Source organism: Diplotaxodon limnothrissa, linkage group LG1, assembly GCF_057381915.1.
Source record: "Diplotaxodon limnothrissa isolate DT_005_m linkage group LG1, D_limnothrissa_male_GT1.1, whole genome shotgun sequence".
NCBI classification, from domain to species: Eukaryota; Metazoa; Chordata; class Actinopteri; order Cichliformes; family Cichlidae; genus Diplotaxodon; species Diplotaxodon limnothrissa.
Window position 1 is genome coordinate 35,333,880 of NC_140596.1, and position 26,615 is coordinate 35,360,494.

At 41.3% G+C, this 26,615-nt stretch overlaps 1 protein-coding gene across 1 annotated transcript in view; it reads right to left on the reverse strand.

Annotated features, from left to right (window-relative positions):
• Window positions 1-5,862: 5,862 nt before the first annotated feature.
• prmt3 (protein arginine methyltransferase 3) overlaps window positions 5,863-26,615 on the reverse strand; it is a 60,652-nt gene continuing 39,899 nt past the window's right edge. Inside the window, exons 13-16 of the mRNA XM_085357746.1 lie at window positions 23,883-23,969; window positions 16,733-16,783; window positions 16,050-16,137; window positions 5,863-5,991 (exon numbers count right to left, since the gene is read on the reverse strand). Coding sequence (XP_085213872.1) covers window positions 5,882-5,991; window positions 16,050-16,137; window positions 16,733-16,783; window positions 23,883-23,969 — 336 coding nt within the window. The 3' untranslated portion in view covers window positions 5,863-5,881. The remainder of the gene's footprint in view (window positions 5,992-16,049; window positions 16,138-16,732; window positions 16,784-23,882; window positions 23,970-26,615) is intronic.

Here is a 26,615-nt window from a genome sequence, read left to right on the forward strand (position 1 = left end):
TCAGCGAGATAAAAGGAAAAAGCAGGGCAGAAACCATGAAACCAGCAGGCGTTTGCAGGCCATCGCTGCTCTGGGACTAAAAACAAACAAACAAACAAAAAATCATAATAAAAATTACGCTCTTTCCCTTTTCTGTTGTATGCTGTGGCTCTGGTCGCTCCATAGTTTCAGCTCAATGTCTGCCGAGTGTGTGTGTGTGTGTGTGTGTGTGTGTGTGTGTGTGTGTGTGTGTGTGTGTGTGTGTGTGTGTGTGTGTGTGTGTGTGGAGAAAGTGCTTCTTGTGCTTGTTGGAGGGAGGGGGTTGCTTTTGCTTCTCCGGTTCTCGCTTTCTGCAAGATTCTTTAATTTTACGCCCCATTTCCCCCCTCATGTCATTCAGCCACACACATCCACTGATTTTTATGGGCAATAGACAAGCTGCTGCGGGTCTCTCGGTGGCTTCGCTCTCCCCGCAGGCATGCAAGATCGCCGGCGTTACCAGCGGTGAGCAGACCACGGGCGTGGAATTACAAATGACTCCCCTGAAATGTAACTTGGGGGGGGGGGGGGGGGCAACAGGAATAAATCCTTAAAAGAAAAGAAAAATTACTGACCGGTTTGTTGTTTTCTTAGTTGTGTTTTTAGCGGGGGACTAACTACCTGGCTTCCGTTTAAGTCTGTAGAAAGCGAGTAAATTGAGAAAAAAAAAGGTTACAAAAATAGACATGATCAACCAAATGTTAACTTTCCCATTGAAATTTTTCTCTAAAAACGGAAATAAAGAAATAAAAAGGTTAGGTGACACAGAAGAGAAAAGGCGGTTAAAGTTTTTCAGTGTGAAACCACAGCTGCATTTCAGCACCACGGACAGCTCGAGCGCCTGAAAGCGTTAAACAGTGCCCCCCTGCAAGAAAAGTGCCAGATTAGCATAAAAACAGAAGAGAATACACTCAGATGACAGAGGATAGATAGATGAAACTGCAGGAGAATAGTTACACGAATTAGTTTGGAACACTTACCATTTTTTGCAGAGCTCTGCCAGCAGGCTGGAAACAGCTGTAAAGGAAAAAAAACCCGATGAGGAGACGACTAGAAGCGGACTGGTTGTAGCTCCGCAAAGTACCAACTGCAAAGCTTTTCTATAGCTCCGTGGGAAAGAGTGGGGTTTGCGTCAGTGCAGAGCAAGGTGCCCTTCCTGTGACATTTTCTTGATAATAGGAGTTTGATAAATCATTGGCCTTGGATTCGGATTTTTAAAGGGACAACAGGAGAACAAGACGACGGGGGCGCGTGTGTGCGTGCGTGAATTGTCTGGTTACGCACGTTGAATGCGTGAGCGCCGGACAGAGCCTTCCAAAACCTGATTAATACACTTGTCTCTAAGGAAGTGTGGGATGTTTACACGCATGCAGGGGAGCGTCCCACTTGATCTCACGTGGCTTGTCTGGATAAAGATTTCCAGGTTTGGGTAATTATTGGGGGGAATTTGAATAGACTGGAGCGCACCGAGGCCTAAGTAATGTTTGCATTGTGCTGAGCCAGGATAAGCCAGTAGTTCCAATTAGCGTAGCAACATCAAATACTTTATTTTACAGAAAAGAAACTAAGACTGTGCCTTAAGCTGACAATCAAAGATGAGGGAGTTCTTTATAGTTATTCTCATAAATTCACATTCAACAATTACAATTAGACACACACACACACATTTTCAGAAGTTGTATGGGTGGAATACACCATGTGCTAAAAATGGCCTGAACTATAAATAGTTTTTCCACTTGGCGGGTTTTACGCACAAAGCTCTGGGCTCTATACGTTCCTTCGTGCGTCACCAATAGGAAACTGATCAAATACAGAGAAAAAAAAGTGGGCGAGGTCTTGACAAAGCTACTCATTTGTTAAAGTCTTACGCAAGAAGATTTCTGGTTTTTTTTTTAAGTTAAAGTCACGTGTTTTAAGGGGAGCCGGAGCCAACCACTGGAGCCTGCACTGGAAGCAGTGACACCCCAAAGAGGCGGAGGGGGGCATACTGTACAGTCTAAAACACTGCATTGCGTATTCTCCGAATCTCGCTGTACACGTGTCCCGTGAGTTGTGTTTTACCCCCAAACTAAAACCCCACTGGTGAACTGATGATTTAAGAATGGAGCGTTAATTATGAGCTTAAATGAAAACAAAGGCCACGGGACGGGTGGTAAACTGTGTCGGAAACAAGCCAAACTGGCTCCTCTTGATCCTTTCCGGCAACGTGGACATAAGTTTGCTCACAAGAGTGAAGTCAAGTCAGGTCAATCCCAGTGAACGGAAAAATAATTAGTGCGTCGCTGCCAGTCAAGTACGTTGTTTAACCAGGTAGCGTTCACTAACATGCGATATAAATCTCAAAGAGCCTCTAAAAACAATAAAATAAATAAACGAAAATAATAATTTATGTTTTAAACTAACTTGCTATACTGTGAACTGGTCGTTATGGCGTTTTTCTTCTCTAAGCACTCGGAGCGCTTTTAAAAACGTCATCTGAACCGCTGTAATAAACTAGTACATTAAATGTCCGTTTAATGCCCTGATTCTTTTTCTTTTTAAGTTATTAATTTATTTATGTATTTTGGACAGCTGGGGAAGTTTGGGGCAGTTTCTGCTCGCCCGCTGTGATCGGTGTGGTACCAGCAGGACACGCGAGGGTCTCACTCGGGGCCTTTCGCTTGCTATGCACGCCGGGCTGCTTGCGCTTGTAAATCTCCGTCCGTTCCAGATAAGAGTCTGGAGCGGCTGTATTAGCCACAGCCTTGAGTTTAATTATACTGTCAACAGAGAATAATTGTAATTGATTTCTGCTCCTCTTCCAGAGACCGCTGTGCGCGCGGACTGACACACATACACACGCGCGCGCACATACACGCCCACTGCCAAAAAGACCCCGGTTTGTTGTATTTTCTTTAGAAACAGCGTGGTTTACACTACTTGCACACGCGCACCAAAGTGAAGAAAGTGCGCATTAGATGCGTCACATCCTGCAACTGTTTAAATTCTACTGTGTCAGCATATATATATATATATATATATATATATATATATATATATATACACACACACACACACATATATATGTGTGTGTGTTTTTTCATTACTTTGAGCGGACTGCATCCTAACGGAGGATGTGAACTGCCTCTCGCCGAGTGTCTCCTCGTGCTCGTTAATTATGTGAGCTCTTGTAATTAATTGATCACTCCCCCTGTCGCCTGAGCGATAAGAAGCCGCACCAATTCTAACGCCTGGGAAGCCGTGATTCAGCGGAGGGGGGTTAGCTGGGGGGGGGGGGGGGGGGGGGGGGGGGTCATGCCGAGGCGCACGACTCCCATTATCAGCATCCTCATCAGTCGGCCCTGACAGAGCCTTCACACACTGCAGTTCAAGTTCGTCCAGTGACAAAGACCCCAAGGTGTTTATAAATAAATTGGGTTCGTTTCATTTAAGGAGCTATTTCGTTGTAAGTAAAGAAAATTCTTTGAGCTTCAGGATTGTTTTCTCCTTCTGTTTGACGTTCGTTTTCATTATTATTTCAGACACAGTGATCCAACCCAAAGCAATGAATGTGTCATAAATATGTTGCTTTGTAAATGAGCGTTTAAGTGCAATAGATTTACAAAATTGATTACCTCTCAGAATGAGCGTCATTTTTTACAGAATAATGTGGAGAAAACGAATGGCACAGGCTGTGAGACAATAAACATAATCAATTGTGAACAAAGGCGCGTTATTAGGCTCTTTTAAGGCTTTTAATCACGGCGGTGCCAGCTTTGTGAATTCTTTTTTTCGTCAGTTTTATCAAAGGACACATCAGTGCTTGTTTATTATGAAACAACACCGCAGAAAATGTGGGAATGATGCTGAACGATTTCCGTAAAGGTCTCTAGATGCAGGTCCCTCGCAGTCCAGCCAAAAATGACACTACTGAATGGAGCGTAGTTAAAGAGCTGACTCCACGCAACCAAAATCCCACGAATCCAACTTTGCAAGAAAAAATAAAACATGTACACAAAAAAAGCATTCGCCCTGTTTGATGTCACCTTGTACAGCACACTGTAGGAATAGAATGCCAGAGACGACAGGGAAGCGGTAGAAATGTGACCGTCAAATCATCATTAAGACAGGGAGCCAGGCCCAGAGTCCGCTGCTCCCCTCACAGATGACTCCTCTTTCTCGGAGGGGGGGGGTAATTGTAAGCAGACCTGCTCGGTGAAGTATGTAAAGAGGCTTCAGTCAGCCTTTTTAAAGCTTAAATTCATTTTTGCATTGTCCCAGTAAACTCACGGAAGATGGATGATGCCCCTGCTGAGGTATCACACAGCTCAAAGTAGGACAATAAGGAGGGATACCTGGCAAGCGCACACAATCTGTAACAAAGAGCAGCCTCCTTTGGATGAGGCAGAGATGCATGTGAGTGATGATTTGAAGAATTAGTGAAATTAGTAAAATTGCGGATTTGAAGAGAAAGACTTAAGGTTGCACCTGACGCTGTCTTTAACTGTTAAACAATCTTCAGACATCAAGGTTGCACGTATAGTGGCTTCAGAAAAATATCCAGCCTCTCTGATTGCTGAACTGACTTTAAATGGTTTAGACAAGAGTTTGGCCAGCTGATATCCTCTACTTAATGATCCCCAATGGAAATCTTTTCTTTATAAAAATATGCTCTGCCTTTGGTGCTCCACTTTGTGCTTCTTGATTAACATTGACTGAATTTGATTTGAGACCCTCTGTGACACATAAAAGTCTGGATGTATTTTAAAGGCAGCAAACATTCACACTGCTTGTGCACACTGAGTCATGATGTCTATGGAACACCGTAGAACTACAAGATGACTGTGATGGTTTCCACAAGCACAGTGATTACCCAAGATTACCCCAGGAAAAAAAGATTCTAATTATATTATAAGATAAATCTTAAAAACTCTTTTGGGTAGAACTCAAGCAACTTTGAGTCACTCATTTTTTCTTTACATCTTGATTTCTGGGCTTCAGACTTGTAATTCGTTTTATTGACTTATTGACAAAGATAACTTAAGGCATGAACCAATGCTGTGTTCGCAAATAACAGACAACTTAGTAAAGAACAAATTTTAAATGGTATGTTCAGGCCAAAGCGGCCAAAACTTCATCAGAAATGGTCTCAGTGGAAGGATGGCCATCAAGAAGCCATCATTAAGAAAGGGAGGGGAAAAGGCTGAAGTATACCAAATTACACCAAAACTGGAATGGAAATCTGTGGCAACAGGTCTGATGCAGTGATGAACTCAAAAAGTGTCTATAGCTATCTGTAAAACATGGTTCCTGGTGGTAATATGATGCTACGGGCTTGATTCTTGGCAGCAGGGACAGTGACACTCATCCTAACCGAGAGAAGAGTAAATTCAGGCATAAACCTAACCCAGATAAACCTGCGCTAAATGTCCACAGAACCTGTGGCTGGTGTGATGGCTCCTGTTTCAGTATGACAGACTTGAAGCTATAACTGTGAGGGAAAAAAAAAAAAAGATGGACATTAAAGGTGGAAAATGAAAATTTTTTACTCTAATGGGAAAATGTCAATTTTATCAAGGTAAAATTAAATAAATAAAACAATTAAGTGCACAAAGAGCAAAGAAGCCTTGATCCTTTGTTAACCATTTGCAGTTACTATTTCAACAGCATGCATTTGGCAGTATGTGTAAAAATAAACATAGTCACGCTGAATGTGCATTTTTGTGTAGTTACACTGAATGTGCACAAAAAGACACTGACAAGGAGGAAATCTCATATTACAGTATGTTTTATTTCAAAAGCCAAGAACAATACCAACATTTAAAACACTTAAGGTATTAATTCTTTCGAACTACTCGTGGCAAGGACCATGTGATGGTTGTCCTTATTGGAGGCTATAAGTCTGCTTCCTGTCTCGGAGTTCAAAGGTAACCCACAGTGAGCGTGGATCCTTCTTGTTTTTGCGCACAGTGATCTTTCCCTGAAGCTCTTCCCCTAAAGAAAATATCAAAGACAGCGAAATATGAGTACAGTACACCTTTTTATACTGAAGTCACATTACATTTAACTGGAGGGTCTCTCCCTCTTTCTCTTTGAAGGGATGCGTCATCATTAACTCATCTGTGAGCTGAAATCTACCCCTGAGGGATAACTTTCCACAAGAAGTAGAACTTTGCTCAAAATATAAAGGCTGTTAATAAGACACATTACAGTAAATCATCAGTTTTGAAGTAATATGAATTAAAAGAAATCAAATATAAACAGTTACAGCCAAAAACCACGTAAAAATCTGCAAATGAAACTCAGAGTTTAAAGAAAGACAAGATTTTTACCATCAGTTTGTCTTAATATATTCTAGTCAGGTAGGATTACTAACAAAGGCAGGAAGTCCCAAAGCACTGAACCAAAACTGAGAGGAAAAAAAAGAGCATTTTTTGTAAAAGAGGGACAGTGTTTCAGTATTTTCTACATTCTATAGTGTTAGCAAACAACAAAGAAACACCAAAACACCAAAATGCTATAAAGTATACATGCAGCTACATATGTCATATTTGCTCAAGTGCACTACTGATGTGTGTGGATTTTGTTTTTAATTCACCTTATAGAAATTTCAGGGAAATAAAACTGGACATATCATGCACTGATAAAAAATAAATAAATGAATGAATAAATCAAAAGACAGAAAACAATTAGACTGAAATCAATCCGTGTGTCCATAGTAAACCAGAAATGAGTAACTGCTCATAAAAACAAGTCTTCCTGATGCCTTGCAGCACTACAGTGCTGCTGAGCTCAGGCCTTTGCAGTATGAGTTGAACGCACTGTCGCTTACAGAAATGATGATGTGTGTAAAGGCAATGTGGTTTAATGTATGTTAATAAGCAAGATTGTCTGTGAGCGTGCGTGTATGAATGCAGATGTGTCGCGATCCCCAGATGGCAGCAAGGAGGCAGCGCATCTACAGTGCGATGCACGAGTGATCGGTGAGGCTGTGAGAAGGCGCTGCTGATTATGACGCATAATCACTCTGATTAACTTCACGTTTGACTGCTGGAGGTAAATGAATGTTTACCCAAATGGCAAACAAGCATCCTCTCACGCTCTCCATCCCCGGCCTGCCTCCTCTCCGCATGCTGCGCGCTCCACATAGCTGGAGGTTAGAGGAGGACGACGAGAGAAAATGCTGACAGTGGAGCTTTCTCCAGCAAACTGTCCGCCATCGCTGCTGTCATGTCTTACTCGTTTCCATGCCAACGGTGCTGTCACAGAATCTGCTGCTGGTGCTGTGCTCTGGGGCTGTCACTTCACTACAAGGAGGGCAAACAGCCGTGGCGTTTCTCTGTGGGGGCTTTTACAAAAACAAAAACCACTGTGTGACAAATTGTAATGGAACATAAGAATATTCCATATTTGGGTGTGGAAAGTGGGGGCCACTGCTATGTTGGGAGAGAACAGTGGTGAAAACTTTCTAGTTTATTACAACCTTATTACTGAATCACTTTCAGAAAGAGTATTTAAAAACAAGTAACCAAACCAAAAGTACACATGACAAGAAATCTTAGAGGAGAATATTGTTTGGTGCTGTCTTACTAAAATAAGCAAAGCAGTCACTTGAAGGGAGTGATGCTGTTCCAAGACCTGCATATATCATTCAGCATTAACACACCAGCACTCACAGATGGTAAAGTTACCCATGCCATGTGCAATAGTGCACACTGATCCTACTGGAAATGCTCTCTTTTTAACTGTGCGTTGATAGCATATGTTTATATATTAAAATTGCCCATAGGTGTGAGTGTCTCTCTGTGTTAGCCCTGCGCCAGGTTGGTGGCCTCTCCAGGGTTTACCCCGCATCTCACCCTATGGTAGCTGAGCTAGGCACCAATTGTTTTATTAAAGCTGCTCCTTTAAGGACCCAAAGATCATCAACAAATAACCAAATTAATTTTCAGATGTTCCAACAGGTATTTTTCAGCAGCTTGTCCAGTCTTTTGTTGCCCTTGATCTGTTTCTAATTTGTGAATGGCAGAAAAAAAAGGGTTTACACAGCATCACAACCTTTTTAGGAAATAAAGTTGTACTAGTTAGTTAATCATTTATTATTAATCTCTGGCTCTCTTCCATAGCACATCTTCCTTCCCTCACTCCCAACCGGTCGCAGCAGATGGCCGCTCCTCCCTGAGCCTGGATCTGCTGGAGATTTCTTCCTGTTAAAAGGGAGTTTTTCCTTCTCACCGTTGCCTGTAGCACTTACTCATAGCGGGTCACATATGATTGCTCGGGTTTTCTCTGTCTTCTTTGTATTATTGTAGGTTCTTTACCTTACAATATCAAGCGCCTTGAGGCAACCGTTATTTAGATTTGGTGGTATAAAAATAAAATAAAATTGAATTACTACACTGGTTAATAACTTTTGTAATGTTCTTTTTTCATGCCAATCATCCAGTTTGTTTTTTTATAACTAATAAAACTTTACCAAAAGATTTCTACAAAAGACAATACACAGAAATGTTGCAAACCTGAAAACAAGATACATCCCATAGTAATAAACTGAAAGACACCATTCTGCCCCCGACTCCACCCCCAACTTAATAAACTTGGTCATCGGTCAACAATATAGAAGCAAAACTACCCAACCGTGAAGGAAAAGGTCACTGACACACATGCCTAGTTTGTCTTTTCCTGTGTCTCTACAAAGGCTGAAGTCTGGTCTCTGTGCATTTGACTTATAAAATGAGACAATTTCCACAATCTAAAGCTGATAAAGAAAACCATTAGAAATCAGTCAATGATAGCTATGAAACAAACTCTCTTTCCTTATCCTTGTTTTTTAGGAACTGAATATACCTAAGCCATAAGTTTCTAGAGGACTGGGTTTTGCCTTACTGGTAGTCTTGTGATGGAGTGTGGTGGTTTTGGGAGGCTGCAGTCAAACTTCACTTGATAAGAGGTTGATAAAGGCCAAAGAAATAATTGCTTGACCTTTGGTAACCTTTTGTTAAAACAGCACTGAAAGGAAAATAAAAATGTCTTGTGACCAAAGACTTATGCTCTCTAAGCTGTCCGTCTAATGTCAGCTGTGTATTGCAGCATACAAACAACCCATGACAGAGTGTCTTTTCAGTCATGGTGTATGCAAGCAGCTCTGCTGTAATCAGTCAGTGCAAACTCCCAGTGGAAGAGGGCCTCGTGCTTTCAGTAAACTGGCCGTTCAGAACCTTGGAGAAAGAGTTAACCATGTGTGGAAATGAGTCGGGGAACGGTGTCGGGCTTTCACTGCGATGTCATACATCACCGTGCCAGTATCATTAAGCACCACCAGGCCCACAGAAAGCGCCCATGTCAGCCCAGTGCAGCGTTTCTCCATGAAATTACACCAGAGTTATATGTGATTCATTTAAACTGTTGTCATTCACATTTCACTTAGCACTCCTGTAGTCTCCTGTAGAACTAGTACCACCATCTCCCTCTAAAAATCTTTTTCTAAAAGTGTAAAGAAAGGGAATACAAGGAGAGGAGGGAAAGTCGCAGAGAGTATAAAGAGGGACGCGCGCACAGTTAATTTAGCAACACAACAGAGCTAAAAATAGTTCATTTCAAGCACATGTTCACTCTTAAAGCTTCTGGGGATCCTTCTGTCATCCTGATGTATATTTTTATACAAAAGGGCAAGCCACAGCAGCTGACTTCACCTGACACTGATGTGATGCTCATAGCTACATTTCACTCACAATTCTCTGGCATACTCCCTTATGCTCCAATCTGCTTTCATCTAATCCTTTTCTGCTTCTCAGGTCTCGTTCAGCGCACAGCGAAGAGGCAGAGGTGCAGAGATGATGGATTGTATATCCCGAGCACCGGTCTGCACTCACAACTGATCCATGTGTTGAATTACAACCCTGAAGAACTTTAAGCTTAGCTCGGCCACTGCTGCTCGACAGCTCAAGGACCCTCAGAGTTCAAACAGGATAGAGGGGGAGGGTTGAGGAGGTAAAGAGGTGTTTAAACTGTGCCTGGAGAGGTGAGGCAGGGAGGGAGGGGTGAGGATATTTGGAAGAGCTACGGTTCCACTCAGGACACACGAGGTGAGTCATGAAAATGGGGGCAGGAATAAAGACTACCTGACTGACCAATGAAAGCCTGGATGATGATGCACGCCCATGTTTTAGCTGCTCTGACTAGCTCTGAGCACGTAACCAGGGCACTGCTTCAGCTCAAGGTACTTTCTTGGACCGAAACAAAAAAAAGGCAAAGAAGAAAATGTGACCTTTCTCCAGTGAACATTAAGCAGGTAAAACTGTGAAAAACAGACCCTCCTCTTCAATACTAGAGCTACACAAACACACCAGAGCATGACAAATGATTTTCTGTTTAATTTATTACGCTGCCAGTCGGGAGGATTTGCAGCGATGTTTTGTTCCAGGCTGCTGCGTGCCTACTCTCTCTTGAGCAAGGGCCTCCCACAGAAGTGCGGCCTTAGAGTTAATTACTGCTGCACCTCGTACAAACACATCAAATAAGATTTGGTCCCGCCACGATAAATCACCACAGCCTGAGCCAATATGAAACACAACCACTGGCTGTTTATGCTCAGCCCTTACTTCGGCCAATCAGAGCTAAAAGTGCTTCTCAGTCATAACCCGAGAGGAGAGGCCATTGTGTGTGTATGTGTGTGTAACAGAGACTTTTATCATCTTCAAGGTGACTTTAGAAAGTTTTCTCTTACAGCTAAGGGGAAGTTTAGTACAGAACTATGCAAAAACAATTGTGCATTTCAGTGTGTAAAGAAGAATGTGTGTATATGGGTGTTGTAAAAGTACACCATGGGAGCCTAGCAGGCAGCCGGTGAATGCTGTTAAAAACTCCATTTCTGGTTTACAGCCCCTGGAGGAGGCTGGAGACCGTTAGGGTGCTGGGGTAGAGGAAGCACATCAATAACCTGCTTCTCCCTTCATTTTATTCTTCCATTTAACTTTTTCTGCTTGCACTGCTCGGTTCAAGCTTGAGACGCATGCACAAACTGATGGATCTTTATGGACTTAATCTGTCCAATTTGAGGCAGAATCTTCTAGGCTGAAAAAGCTCAGGCTACAAACACATCTGTGTCTGTGTGTTTAATGGTGCAACATGACATTATGCCTTCTAGATAATGCAGGACTAGGTAAAATAGGCACTGATCAAAGAAGACCAGAGTGAGACAGAACATGTGTAGAGGTGGGAGGAATGAACAAGTTTAAGTCTACAAACTGAGGTCTAGTGGCCTCTAGAGGTAGTCATATCCATTACACTCCAAAAATAACCAGAGCTCAGAAGTTTCTACAGGAAAGGTAACATCCTATGAAGGATTACCAGAGCCAGAAGCTGATGGCAGCACATGCAAAAGAGGAGTATACCTAGACACACCACCAGCCAGCTGCCTTCCAGACTTATATTCAAATCTGCTGTTTCGTTTTAAATTGTAATTTTTTTAACCCAAATTAGCAAAAACTATAACTGTCAGCTTGTAGATGTTACTGTTTGATTTTCTGACATTAATATGCTCAGACTGCCAATGGCCAGTCTGTGAACAGACTGGCCATTGGCACATGAGGTTTTTTACATTTTTGGTGTTCACCGGTTGTGTACAGGATAGTTGTTTATTGGAGGTCCCGAAAACATGATAACACACATGATAATAAGCATTAATGTACACCGCATATTTAAAGGAAATCGGCTCTTTAGTTTCCTGAAATCTAGAAATCTACAAAAATGCACACAAATAATAATACTACTACTAATAATAATAATAATAATGAAGCCCTGTTTTGTCATAAGCCCATAGAACAGTTTTGGTGCTCCTTAAATCTTTGAACTTGAAATAAACAGAATTCTGCCTCAAAAAAAAAACTTGACCTGATTTAAATGATCTCCTGTTCATGATCATATTGCTAGTCTGAGGTCACTCTCTGGTGGACCATTTCTGATGAATTTCACTTTGTGCCCTGAGATTTCACCTGAGATGGACCTTAGACCTAATTTTTGACTATTCTTATTACCAACATGTCTTTTACCAAAAAATAGGCTGATGCATTCATATTATCGCTGTCGCTCTTCATTTTTTGGCATAAGGAGAGGGATGGGACAGTAAAGTCTAGCATTGTGCATGCTCTATAGGATGGCACTGCTTCAGATGGTAAAAATGATCTGCGGTGTTATATGCCTTGCAGTGCATACTACAGGACAAAATCTCTTCTCTCTAAAAAAAGAGCAGAGCATATCACCACAAACATTTCATACAAACTGTTAAGCACGATAGAGGAGGGGTGATGATTTGGGCTTGTTTTGTAGCCACAGGATCTGGTTAACATGGAGTGATTGCACCTACCATGAACTCCCCCTGATTAAGATATTTTTCAGTCTAATGTCAGGCCATCTGTCTGAGAGCTACAGCCTTGCTGCAACAGGACTATGATCTTTAGCATAGCAACAAATCTCTGGCTGAAGAAGGAAAAAACAAAATCAAGGTGGCCCAGTCAAAATGCTAACTGTAACATAATTGAAATGCTGTAGTAGGTCTGTAAGAGAGCTGTACATAAATTAATGACAACAAACATCAATGAAATGAGAAAACACTGTAAAAAAAAGTGTGGTCAGCATTGCTCAACAATGTATTAGACTGACAAAATTAAACAGAAAAGTAAAACTTAAAATTATTACTGCTAAAGGTTCCACAGACTACTAAATCGTGGGTTGAACTTTTTGTGTTTTTCACACTATTCTTTTTCACATGACCATGTCATGCACTATTATGTGAAAAAATCTGGTGCATAATGCTTCTTGGTATCACTGTGCAGCTTCCTAGTTCTGTTCTGTTTTAGCATACTATTCTTCTCTGCTCTCTCTCTGATGCATTTATCTTCCCTAGGATAATGCAAAGCCCGTGATAGCGTCTGTGCAGCATCAGAAGTTTTGACATTCTTATCACCCTGGGTGCTGGCCTCGCAGGCTGAGCACGGCTAGGAGTAGCTGGACATCAAGCGGCTCTGTCCCCACACAGGTCATTTATTACAGCAGACTAAGTCTGATATCTGGCCACTGAGTGGACAGCCAGTCTCAAAGCTCATCCATTCCCACTTCAGCAGACATATCCATGATTCCCATTATGATAACATAGAGAGAAAGAGTTTACAGCAGTAATAAATGTGAAATCATCCAGACATTATGTATTACAGTGGTGTGAAAAAGTGTTTACCCCCCTCCTGATTTCCCTTTTTTATGTTTTTCACATCTAAATGTTTCATATTGTCAAACAAATTTAAATACTAGACAAAGATAACACAAGTAAACACAAAATGTTTTTTCCAAATGAAAGTGTTTATTATTAAAGGGGAAAAAATCCAAACCTACACGGCCCTGTGTGAAAAGGCGATTTCCCCCATAAACCTAATAACTGTTTGGGCCAACCTTCGCAGCAACAACTGCAAACAAGCGTTTGCGATAACTGACAATGAACCTTTTACATGGCTGTGGAGGAATTTTGGCCCACTCATGTTTGCAGAATTGTTGTAATTCAGCCACGGTGGAAGGTTTTCGAGCATGAACCACCTTTCTTAAGGTCGTGCCGCAGCATCTCAATCGGATTTAGATCAGGATTTTGATGGTTTAAGAAAAACAAATGAAGACTTTGGAGTGGCCTAGTCAGAGGTGGACTTGCTGGTGTGTTTTAGATCATTTTCCTGTTGCAGAACTCAAATCCGCTTGAGGTCACAAACAGATGGCCAAATATTTTCCTTAAGGATGTTTTGGTGACAGCAAAATTCACAGTTCCATTTACCACAGCAAGTCTTCAACGTCCTGAGGCAGCGAAACAGCCCCAAACCATTATATGACCACCATATTTTCTGTTGGTATGATGTTCCTTTTCTGGAATGCTGTGATACTTTTACGTCAGATGTAATGGGACACACACCTTCCAAAAAATTAAACTTTTGTCTTGTCAGTCGACAGAATATTGGGGAGTCTTGGGGATCATGAACATGTTTTTTGGCAAAACTGAGACAAGCCATTACATTCCTTTTGCTCAGCAGTGGTTTTGTCTTGGTACTCTGCCATGCAGGCCACTTTTGCCCAGTCTCTTTCTTATGGTAGAGACATGAACACTGACCTTAACCTTAAGTGAGGCCTGCAGTTCTCTGGATGTTTTCTGGGATATTTTATGACCCCTTGGGTGAATTGTTGCTGTGCTCTTGGGTGAATTTTGGCTGGCCAGCCACCCCGGTAAAGTTCCATGTTTTTGCCATTTGTGGATAATGGCTCTCAATGTGGTAGGCTGGAGTCCCACGGCTTTAGAAACAGCTTTATAACCTTTTCCAAGCTAAGATATCTCATTTATTTTGTTGTTCATTTTTTCCTGAATTTCCTTGGTATGTTGTCGGGCTTTTGAGGATCTTTTGGTCTACTTCACTTTGTCAGGCAGGTCCTACTTAAGCGATTTCTTGATTAAGAACAGGTGTGGCAGTAATCAGGTGTGGGTGTGGCTAGAGAAATTAAACTCAGCTGTCCCAAGATGTGATATACCACACTTAGTTTATATTATAACACACCTTCATTTAGAAACTGCATTTTGTGTTTACTTGTGTTATCTTTGTCTGGTATTTAGTGTGACAAACATACAAAAAAAACAGGAAATTAGGAAGGGGCAAATACTTTTTCACACCACTGTATATAAACTGATATACTGTGACGGGAATACCATTTTTGAATGCAACACTAGCAGCAATAATCGTTTCTTTTACAATAAAGAGAAAAGAACTGGCTGGTTGAGTTTGAGAATCAGCACCATGTCTGAAAAGGAAAACATGCTGGAACCTTCAAATTCTTCAACCATTTCTGAGATGAAAAGACTTTTTAATAAGGTGATCTGACTTTGTTTTTCCTTTTTGTTTTCTAACAGCAAAACCCCTGTGTGTTAAACTGAGGAAGAATGCCTTTACTGCCAGCCACTGGAGAGCCAGCTTTATCTGAGGGATTGAAATTTTAGGTTTAGCCAGCCCTCAATTTTTGAAACACCTTTTAAACCTAGTTGAGGCTTAAGATTTAGTTTTAGGGATATAGTTAGAATTAGGTTAAGAGTTGTACGGTTACTTGTGATCGTTAAACTTGGAAATGTTTAAGTGAATATAATAAAATAAATGGTGAAATAAATGTCCTCACAACAACAAACACACTGACACACTTGTGTCACGCTTGTGTCACACTTTTGTGCTTATATGAGGGTTTAGTAACTGATGGCATTTTGTAAAGTGTGAGAGCCACACCACAAGGGGCCTTGACATGATAGCATAATGGCTCTGAGTACCCTGCCGTGGGCATCTGCTTGTGATTCTAATGGACACACATGACACCATAAAACAAAATGTCTTCTAATAATGTACTTCTGCGTCAGTGTCCTCACAATGAAGTGAAATCTGTAATATTTAAAAAAATATAGCTATTAGATGAATCACTGTATGATGCTGTTAGTGAACACAAGACACAGGACAAGACGTCCAGTTCAGTTTGGTGGAGATTGGGCTTAAAGAAAGTCATTTCCATAAACAATCATACAAATACGACTCACATCAAGCTCTATCAGTTAACTGTCTTTTAACGTGCTGATACAGCGATTCCGCAGATATTTGACTGGCCAGTTACAAAACGCCTCCCTTGTAACATATCATGATTCCGAGGCCTGCAGCTGGCTATCAGATGAAGTTTTACATGGTGCCTCTGATGGCTGAATGCGATTTGTTTTGATCCCTCGCTGTCACTGTGTTTGACGGATAATGGGTGTCAACCAGCCTCACTACATCTCCACCACAGACAGATTACTGACTGCAACACGCTATGACGCACCCCAAAGGGTCCAGAAGAGTGAAATGATATCATGAGAATTACCACACCTGAATATTAAATGCAAACCTGCCTATAAAATATGTAAATAAGAGTAAAAAAAATTAAACTGAACTGAGTAGACAGTAGCACTAAACGTTGCACAGTGTCGTAGAGTGTTTCTCAGGGAAGTGTTGACTCACCGGCTTGGACAGACACAGGTTTCTCCAACAGGAACACGGTCTGTTTCCAGTGTGTCTTTGTGACCTGAGGACCAGTGGAGAACATCACCTAGTAATGTGGAGAGGGAAAAAACATTAGCAGAGCATCCTAAAGTCAGTACTGAGTTTCTATAAAGGAGGATCACTTTGTCATTTTGTATTATTGTGCAAAAAAACAAAACATTTGAATGCTTAAGGACTTCAAATCTATTTATAGGGCCAGATTTTTGTGAAAGAAATTAGCATTAATGTGAAACTATTTCAAAAGAGGAAACCATGTTTTTTTGATTCCTGTCAAATATGCCACAGAAAGCAGAAAAAAAAGGTGAGGTGAGTTTCTGTTAAAGCTGACCCACTCTTACAGCTATTGGTCTCTGAATCATTTATAGCTGAGTATGTACAATAAACAGAATCTTACTGAAATTCAAATCAATAGAATGCAACTTGAGTTTCAGGTAAAAGAGGAAGTGCAATCAGAAGGCGTGTCTGTGCTGCTCACACAGCTTGGCATCGCCTGTTCCAACTGGCCGGCTCTGCTGGGTAAGTGCTTGTATCAGCAGTCGGCTAGGACGCCCGTCGATTGCCAGCGAATGCCTCAGGGAGGAGGAACACGCTAAAGCGTGAACATAATTGAGTTTCCGTTAAATGGCTCGGTCGCTGCTTACCTTGTTGCTGCAGCCTTTGTCGAAGAAAATGTCAAAGTAGCCCACAATTGCCTGCAATGAAATATGAGGGGTGTGTTAGAATGTGACAGTACAATAAACCCCTGGATTTGTTTGACTACACTGCAACGGTGACATGCAGAGCTGAGAGAGCGAGTGCGCACGAGGCTGGAGGCAGACCATGTCTCGAGATATTAATGAGCAATATGAGCCACATGATAAGGACTGTGTTCAAGAACAAGACAGTAAAAACAAACTGGGAGAAAAAAAAAAACTTTCGATATGCACCCTTATCTTTGTGTTTAAAGTGCTCCTTAAAGGAGAAAGCGCAATTCAGCTTTGTCATGTTATTCTTACGTGTGAGAGTTGGGCATATTGATGCCAATATCAATAGTATTGATATCAAGGCTGGTATTGCTATTGGATCAATACTAGCATGATAGGATCGATACTTTGATCAATACTGCCACTAAGTTTAGTAGGAAGCCAACTAAACTGCATTAATTTAAAAAATAATATAAAATAAACCTTAAACATGCACAATGAAAAATGTTTGAACCTTTTTGTGTTGACTTTCTGTTTTGTTTCTAGCCTATAGAACATTTAAAGCACAGACATTGACAGAGACATGATCAGATGGATATTTACATTCCAGGCCTCCAAACTTGGTGGTCATTAAAATATGTTCAGAATTTGAAAACTGAACATGATTCATCTCATGAATCACGACACACTGCTCTCCACTGGTATTGGTATCGGCAGTACTGGCCCTCTATTTACAGGGCCAGTGTGCAGTATTGCACAGCCCTAGTGTGTGGTCTGTAGAGCCACAGTGGCAATGCCAGCTTACATATAGTAGATATCAAAATGAGTTGTATGGGAACTGCATTCTATTTTCTTCAGCCCCACTTCTTCTCAAAAACAACTTGCTTTCTCATTTAGGCTGAGTCAACAACATGTCCCCGCGTGCTCCCTCTCACCTCGCTTGAGACTTGTCACTGGACAAAAGAAACAAATTACCGCATGAGGCAACACTGGGCGAAATTTGCTGACAGTAACAAAAATATATACCTTAGATTGTTATATGAAATTATCAAAGGTGGCTATTTTGGTGGCAGTGTTCCAATAATGTAAAAAAAAAAAAATCTCAAAAGTCAGGAAAAGAAGAAAAGGAAAGGTTAAGGAAAATGAATGACGCTTTACTCCATACATTTGAATTTAAATCAACAATTCCCACAAGGAAAAGGAAAATCGGACATCTGAAAAATCTCTGGTCCAATAATGAGCTTTTAACATGTCTTACAGTTGTGTAAATTCACTAAAAACCAGCAAGGAAGTGTGGTTTTTGCTCCAAAACATGCTCTGTAGTCCTGCAGCGCCATAAACACATTTGACTGAAAAACAAACTGAGGGAAAGTCTTTAGGTGACCATTGTCAAATATGAGGTGTAACCCCCCCCAGGTTTGTTTTCCTCTCATATCTGCCCCCACTGGAGGAACAAAGCCACTCTATCAATCTCAGGAGCGCACTTGTAGTGGCAATGATGCAGAACTAATAGCTTTTAATCCTGATGCAGCTGACAACTTGGAGGCTGGCTCTCTGAGACAAAGAAGAGCTGAATCAATGCAAGAGAGGAAAATAGTATACAGAAGAGAGGAAAGGAAGCTGTAAAGGTAGGAAAACAGACAAAAGGTAGGGAGACAAAAACTGCAAGGTAATGGAAGATGGGGAATGGAGGATGGGGAAACCATTTAAATGCCAGAGGGAATGCTGCTTCTTCTTTCAAGACATAAAATACAGTACCATCTGTTCACAGCTTCTGTAAAACTCTCCAAACAATTTCAGATTTTTTTGCAATACTAAAAGTATTTGCAGCACACTCAAAAATACACATACGCAACCCTGATAATCATGCTGCTGTCAGAAGCTGCGTTCAATAAACGCCACGCACCGAGGCTTCAATCAACCTTTATCGACTGAGACAGGCAGGGGCAGCACCGCAAGTCGCAGCTAAACCGTGAGAAAAGAACCCAAAGTGGATAAAAGAGCATGTCAACCCAATGCAATTATGGCTTTTAATGAACGCTACAGAAAAGCTCGCTGCTCAGGTAATTAGGAAATTAGCTGTAATTACTCGTCAGGCAGAGCAGATTCACCTCTCTCAGCCAGAGAGGCAGAGATCATCCTCATCACGCCTCGTCGATGACAATGCCTCATAAGCGAGATTGATTGTCACTTCTTGCGTTGTGCAACTTTCACACAGCCAGCGAGACGGGCAATTAAAATTTAGGCCAGAGAAACTTGCAAATACACAAACAGCTTAGCAGCTCAGAGCCCCATTAAAATCGCAACTGAAAAAACAGGATGTAACAGCCTCATAAATAAAACAGAAGAAGATCAAATGAGGTCTGGATGACTCTCACCTGATTTGTACATGTTTTAGCACTTTTTTAATTAAAGAGGAAGAGAAGAACTTATCAAACTTATCCGGGTGTCCGAAATGACTTAGTAAAAGCTTGAAAGTTCAACTTCAGATGGGTATTGAAAACAGTAAAAAGAAGTTTATTTTCGCATGGAAAAAAAAAAAGGTGAATTCCCTGAAATGGAAATTATTTTAGTATTTAAACAGACAACAGGCATCATGTCACAGATTACAGAGTTGTTATAGCTAGCCAGAGGGCAAATATTTGCCCATGTACTCCCATATTTATTTTGAGCCTTGTCTCTGTCCACCTGATGAATTTAAGCATGGTAATCTCTCTCTTTATTCCTCAGTTTCTCCAAAAACTGGGAAGGATACTAAATTACAGCACGGCATATAGCGTTTTTAAGACAAATACTAATGCCGATATTTTGATAAAAGTATTGGTCTCAGCATTTATGTCAGTTTTATGAGCTTATAATGTGACAATGCTGTCACCGATAACTTGCTCACACACACTTCCTGACTTTGCTCAGATTCCAAACACGTGTGTGGTCATCAGGGACACTAAAGAGTACGCTCATGTGCACAAACTATACACCATCAACACTCATAACATGATTGAATGGCGTTTCTCACACTTCTTTGCTTTTTTACTTTACATTTATCGACAGTTAATGGTACCAGTACTGGCAACGAGCAAATAGCTAATAACGACCGATATAAGACCGCCGCCAATGCTAAACAGTGATCTCTATGCTAAATGTTACAATTTTCTTCACCAGTAGATGGACTGCTCCATCTACTAAGCAGGTAGCAAATAGTAGGTGTTTGCTGGAAAAAAGCTGTCCTGTTTGGCGTTAAACAAAAAAAATTTTGTGTCATACCTGACATCTTATGAAATCAGATAAAAGCCTATGTTTCCTACCATATAGGGGATGAAGACAAAAAGGGATCAAAAACATAAGACAGAGGAGAGGAAGCACAGAGCCACATACACACACAACCACACACCAAAAACAGGACAAATCAGAACGAGCGCTTTTCATTTTCATCAGCGTTTAGCCTTGGGCCCCGGCTCTGTCTGTGATAAGTGATGACAGTGGGATTCTTGGCGGCCCACAGAGGAGGCTCTGCAAGACTGCAGCTCTCCGGCCCCCATTCTCCAGGAAGAACAGGGGGAAAATTAATAATTATCATCATGGATAACACCAACAGGGAGCAATTCATCATCGCTCCTCTTTCGCCTGGCTATGTGTCAGCGAGCCGCGTGGCCCGTCCAGATACTATTATACGGTGGTGGGGAGGGGGATGCATGAAAAGAGAGGGTGGGTTAAAAGGACGGAAAGGAAGGGGCGGTGAGGTGGAGGGAGGGAGGGGGCGGGAGAATAGAGGGCTAATGCGCTTTTGATGGGGTTTATCCAGGCGTGGAGGCTTCAAGCACGACCACCTCACGAGCAAGATGTTGTGAATTCCTCCCCCCTTCCCCCTACGTTTCTCCTCTCAGCCTCGCCATTCAACTGCAGCCGTGAGGCTCAGGTGGAGCACGAGTCAGCACACCTGCAGGTGGTGTTCCTCATTCGTGATGCTCTACAGTAACAGTTAGAGAAGGTCGAGAGGCAAGCTGTGCAAAACCGACTGTTTGCTCCACTGCTGAGCTTTGCTCCTGAGTGCTTGATGAATGCACGAGTGGAGGGCATGTTAAAATAGCATAGTCACACGGCATGAAGACAAACTCCAGCTTTGTCACTTTAAAGCCTTTACCTTTGGGCGTTGGTCACTGTTAATTTGTTTGTCCCAAAGTGTGGGACACAGTAACAAGTAATAAGAGAAATTCAGTTTGAAATTAAGTATATCTTGGAAGGGCCGCAGCGCTCTTGACTTTGGGAATGGCTGCTCTAAATCACTAATCAGGCCAAAGGCTCTTTTAATTATCTACATCCTGTATTTACTGACTAATTTTATACAGGTCACAATTTTGTTTAATTAACAGGTTTACCAAATTTAGTAGATTGGTATTGCATTGGTCAGCAAATGCCCTTTTTAAATACTGAACCGGAAATAGTGCCATTATATGCTGTCAGTGCTGAATGTTACAACCACTATTCATAAATACATACTAGAATTACCACTGTTAGAATCACTATGGCTACTAATCAGTGTTAAGGACCTGGTGGATATCAGTTTCCTTTGACCTAACTTGAGGGAGCCCAGAACAAGCTTTATACAACTTTGTGATCACATATAATAATAATAACAGTAGTAATAGTGAACTGTATCGATGTTAGACAATGCTATTTGAAGGGAAAACACATTCTAAGCACATTTTTTTCCTCAATCAAATATAATCTAGCCAATTAAAGTGCTGCGTGTATTACCCTTCTGTAGACAGACATGCAGACTTTTAAGTTTAAACTCAGAACACTTCCTCTGTAACTTTCAGGACATTTGCATAAATCAGTGTGCTGATGATGATTTGTAAGTGGAAATAACCTGCCAAGGCAGTTTTTTTCTGACAATCAACTGATAGCTTAACTCAAAATGCTGCATAGTGCTGCATTGTTAAGAGTTAGAGTGGATTTCTGAAAATTGTCCTTGAAGTTGAAGAGTACCTGTCCTGTCAGTCCAGAAGGCCACCCCCCCTCCCTTATACACCCAATTCAAATTTGATGGAAAGCAGGTAAGAGATGGATTGCTCACTTTTTTTTCTCTGTAGCGCTACAGTAGCTATGTCAGCAGCACCGAGACAGCAGTGTTAAAATTAATTACAGACAGAAACTTATTCTCTCCTGCTATGCCATCAGCATTCATCTTTTCCACCCTTAGGAGAGGGGGTGAGATATTTTGCTACTCACTCTACAGTTTAGGTAAATGGATCATGATGGCAGCAATGCTTTAGAGGGTTAAGCCAAAAAAAAAAAAAGATACAGATGCCAGACCAGTCAGAGTTTTAATGAAAATTTCAGCACATATAGTTTGTATGCAGCAGGTAGATTTCAACGTTTGCATGTAAACAGGGTGCAAAGTGTGTGGAATTCAAGAGGGAGGAAAGGAAAAAGGGACTGGGAAAAAACAGCAAGAGTGAAAGGATTTGTCTTGTGCGTGAGCGGCGCAGATGCAGGGGTTGTGCTGTTCATTTAATGCAAGGTTAGGCAGGCTGAGCTGATGAATGGACTGTCGACAGGAGAACAAAAGCAGGCGCTCCATCACAGGACAGGAGAAGCAGCTCTCCCTCACCAATCCCTGAGCACTGGTCCAGGAGCAGTTTACCCTTCACACACCCCAATCTTAACTACTACTGAGGAGCTGTGGCCAATACTGACTACAGGTCAGTGTCTTTATGGTAACAACATGCTACTCCCACAGGGCAACAGTCCGTCTGTAAATCCTGAGACAAGCAGGCTGGATACTCAAGGCAGGTATTTACAATTTACACGAGTGACACTTAGAGTACTTGCATTATAAATGCAAAAAAACCAAAACAACCCTACATGAAACAAGCATGACTGAACGATAAATTGTACACATCAGACGTACACACACATACAGTATCTGTCCTCCTACATACATCACAGCAACTGAGAATAATAAGACATGTGAAACAACAGGAAGAAAGCAGGACAAAGTATTGCCAAAAAATAACAATAAACTGAAAAACCACTTCCGTAATGTATGATCCTATCATCTGTTACCTCTAACATGACTGGACTTACAATCCAGAAATAGAAACGGGATGTTTTCAATTACAGAGCAGACAGGACAGGAAAAATGAAAGGATGTTTACAAATCCCATTAAATCCACCAGCCTTACCCAGGGAGCACAAGCCAGATAATAACCACCTATTGATTATCCATTAAACCCATACACCAGTGCGGTAACACTGCAGCATAGTACAAAGCTGCTTCAACACAATAGGCCTTGTTATGGACAAATCACTTCTCTCCAAGCCCACAGTAGTGAGGCTCTTCTTTAGCTGGGTGGTTATTATTGGTGTTGCAGAGAGAAATGTGTCTGTGATGCTGTAGGAAGTTCATGGAATTGGGTGGCATGACTGGAGGGGCTGATGGTGGCTGCCAGAGCCAGTCCAAATGGACTCATAAAGCATTCTTCATGCTTTGGTGCCATGCACTTCAATTTTGTACTGAAGTTTTTGGTCAAGCTGACCTACTCACAGGTTCAACTAGGAGTCAGATAATGCCTCACACAGGACTACAGTTGTTCTCATCATTCCACATGTGCTTTGAGTGCTAAAAATAAATAAAATTAACAGGTTGAGCAAACTTTTGGAAGGACATGCACGAATGTGGTTTGAATATTACCAGTTAACAAGGCTGGATTAGCTTTGAAATCCTTTCTTTTAATATGTGCTTACGTGTTTTTAACCCACAAAGTATTTGTGGGTGATGAAATAATTAATTATGTATGACATGGAAAGCAAAGCAGGCCATGTACACTGACTATGTTGTATGGCATGCAATACAAAATCACATTAGCCTGGTGTCTCCAATTCAAGCTGAAACTCTATTCAACATCCAACTGAGAGACAATACAGAGACATAATATATCAGCACGTGCTGACAGATATCTCTTCTGTTTGTACCACCTTGTTCCTTTCACGCAGTATTTCTGATAAATGGTTGCGGATGTACAATGTTGTTTCAGGGGCTTTTTGTGTAGCATGTGGACAGACTACAAATGAACAAAAGCCAGTACGTATATATCTGACTTACCGTGCAGTCTGTGGTGTTTGTTATCTTCAAGTGGAAATCTGATGAAAACTCCAGCTCAGACAGACACACTCTGTTACAGTCAATTGTCTGTAGGGAAAAGGCAAAACTGCATTTAAAAAAAGATTAATAATAATAATAATAATGACAGTGTGAACTGTGAAGTAATTCAAAGAATAACAGAAAAAACTTGTTGGTATACTTTGCTTTTGAATTTTACATAGAGTCTGTGACAGAGTTTGTTTGTTCATAACAGCAGAGTTGGTCAAATCAAAGCTCTTCACCAAGTTTGGGCAAGTAGAGATTTCTTATAATAGTGTGGCTGTCACGGATTGCCGGGGCAAGCCGTGTGGAATGTAGAAAAGGACCCAAAAGGCAGCAGCTCTGGTGCAGGTGAGTGTTTCTTTACAGGGGTGTTAGTACAAACAGCAGTGGCGACAAAACATGAAACCGGAAACCTAAACTGGGTAAACTAATAAGACAAACCAGAATGAGGATGCAGGGAGGTCCGGAGAAATACATACGGGGAGACGCAGGGAGACCGAGGGGAAACAACACAGACGAACCAGCAACTACTATGACAGAAGACACAACTTAAATACACTCAGAGAACACAGGGGGATTACATACAGGTGGGAACACAGCTGGGAGTAATTAACATGACGAGACTAGGGAGGCAAACTGAAAACACTCACATAAGACACAGACCTTCACAATAAAACAGGAACTTACACAAGAAAAGACACAAACTAAGAAACGCGGACTAGATACAGGAACACACGGGCAGAACAGAGTAAACACTAACCAGAGGAATAACAGAACCACAATCACAGTGGCTAATCTTACAAAATCTCCCCAGTAGTTCTCTATTGTCACTATGTCTGAGAGAACCAATGCTGACATGTTGGAAATAACATACCTGTACACAGAATTGTTTACTGAGAAAATTAAATGTGCTGTACAGGATGCCTTTGTTAATCTATGTTGTGTTTTAGAAGTCAATGCGAACATGTTAACATCAGTGCTTTGTTCAGGTACTGCCTGGCAAATTGAAAACTGGCATATTTTCCTGCCATCACTGTGTTTTTTTTGGTACAAAGCTATGATTTCACTCACTATAAATGGTGATTTTTTTAAATAAATTGCATTTCTGTTAGGAATCTCATGCAAATATATGCTTAGAAAAAAGTTGGAAAGTAATTATATTTTGACTAACTCGAGCTGGCCGAAAAAAACAAAAAATGTCTCCCTACTGGAGACAAATAGCTGACTGCAGCCCAGTTAAAGGGCGCTTTAAAGGGTACTATCCCCTACAATTGTCACAAAAGAGGAAATGATTCCTAAATCATATCCTGCACCTGTCTATTATCCTATCAAGGGTGGGAAAAATGACTTTCCTCTACAGCATTCTGACAATCATCCGACATTATTTATATAGCAACTCTAATTAGATACACTCTCCCACTGAGCACCCAGATCAGTTAAATGAATCATGTTACTTTATAACAGTTATGGTGACTAATTAGGGCTGTGACAATTTACTTACTACAGCTTTCAGTAGTAACTGGAAGCTGAGAGCCAAAAGCAGAAAATTGAGTACATGCCAAGAACACTTCTCTTTGTTCATTTTAGCGATTGCGAGGACTCAAACATAGAGGATATTGTTTTTACATTCATCAATCAGATACTAGAATTAGATCAGACTAAAAAGTAAAATATAGATTTAAATATAGAGTGATTTTGGATAGAATCTTACTGGTAGTGGAGGAATACAGTTGTGTTGGACTCAAATTGTTAAATGTTGCCATTATTGTACTTAAATTTGTAAGTCTTGGTTCAAACTGTAGGATCAAAGACATTCCTTTGTTTCTGACCACCTCCCCAGCCAGTCTGCTGGTGGGGGAGGCTATAGTGTTTTATTATGGGACATCCTATGTGAGGGTTCTGTTTTGTTGTTTAGTAATGCTTGTGTTCTCAGAATAAAAGGCTGCAAGGAAGGCTGTTTATTTGAAGTTGGCTAGGAGACAGGTGAGGAGCGGTTAGCTCCAAGAGCCTGGTTCCAACCAGCCTCCCTTGCTAGCAAGTAAAAACCAGCTAAAGCTGTTCATCTTGCTTCCTTGCTTCGTTAAAGGGAATAAGTTTCTAAACCAGCCGGGCCTGTGGAAGCGCAGACCCAACAAGTTGTACTGCTATAGTGGGGAAAATAATTATTTGGTCTTCTGCTGAATTTGTAAGTTTGCTCTCTCAAAAAGAAATGAGAGAGGCAGAATATCTTGGCTGCCACTTGGCAACTTGAAGTTTCAGTTCCTTCTCCAGATTTTCTACAGGACTGAGGTCTGGAGACTGGCTAGGCCACTCCATGGCCTGGATGTGCTTCTTCTTTAACAACTCCTTTGTTGCCTTGGCAGTATGTTTTGGGTCATTATCACACCGGAAGACCAATCAGCACTGTTTAGGCTGTGGAAAGGAGGTTCTCTTCCAAGACATGGTCCCATCTATTGGCAGTGAAGTAATCCTGTATCCTTAGCAGAAAAACAGCCCCATGACATAATGTTTCCACCTCCATGCTTGACTTTGGGGATAGTGTTCTTTGGGTCGTACATTTCTCTCCCTCTAAACTTAGCGGGTCAAGTTCATGCCAAAGAGCTTGATTTTGGTTTCCTGTGATCACAGCACTGTCTCACAAGCCTTCTATGACTCATCTAGATATTCACTGACAAACTTGAGACAGGCCTG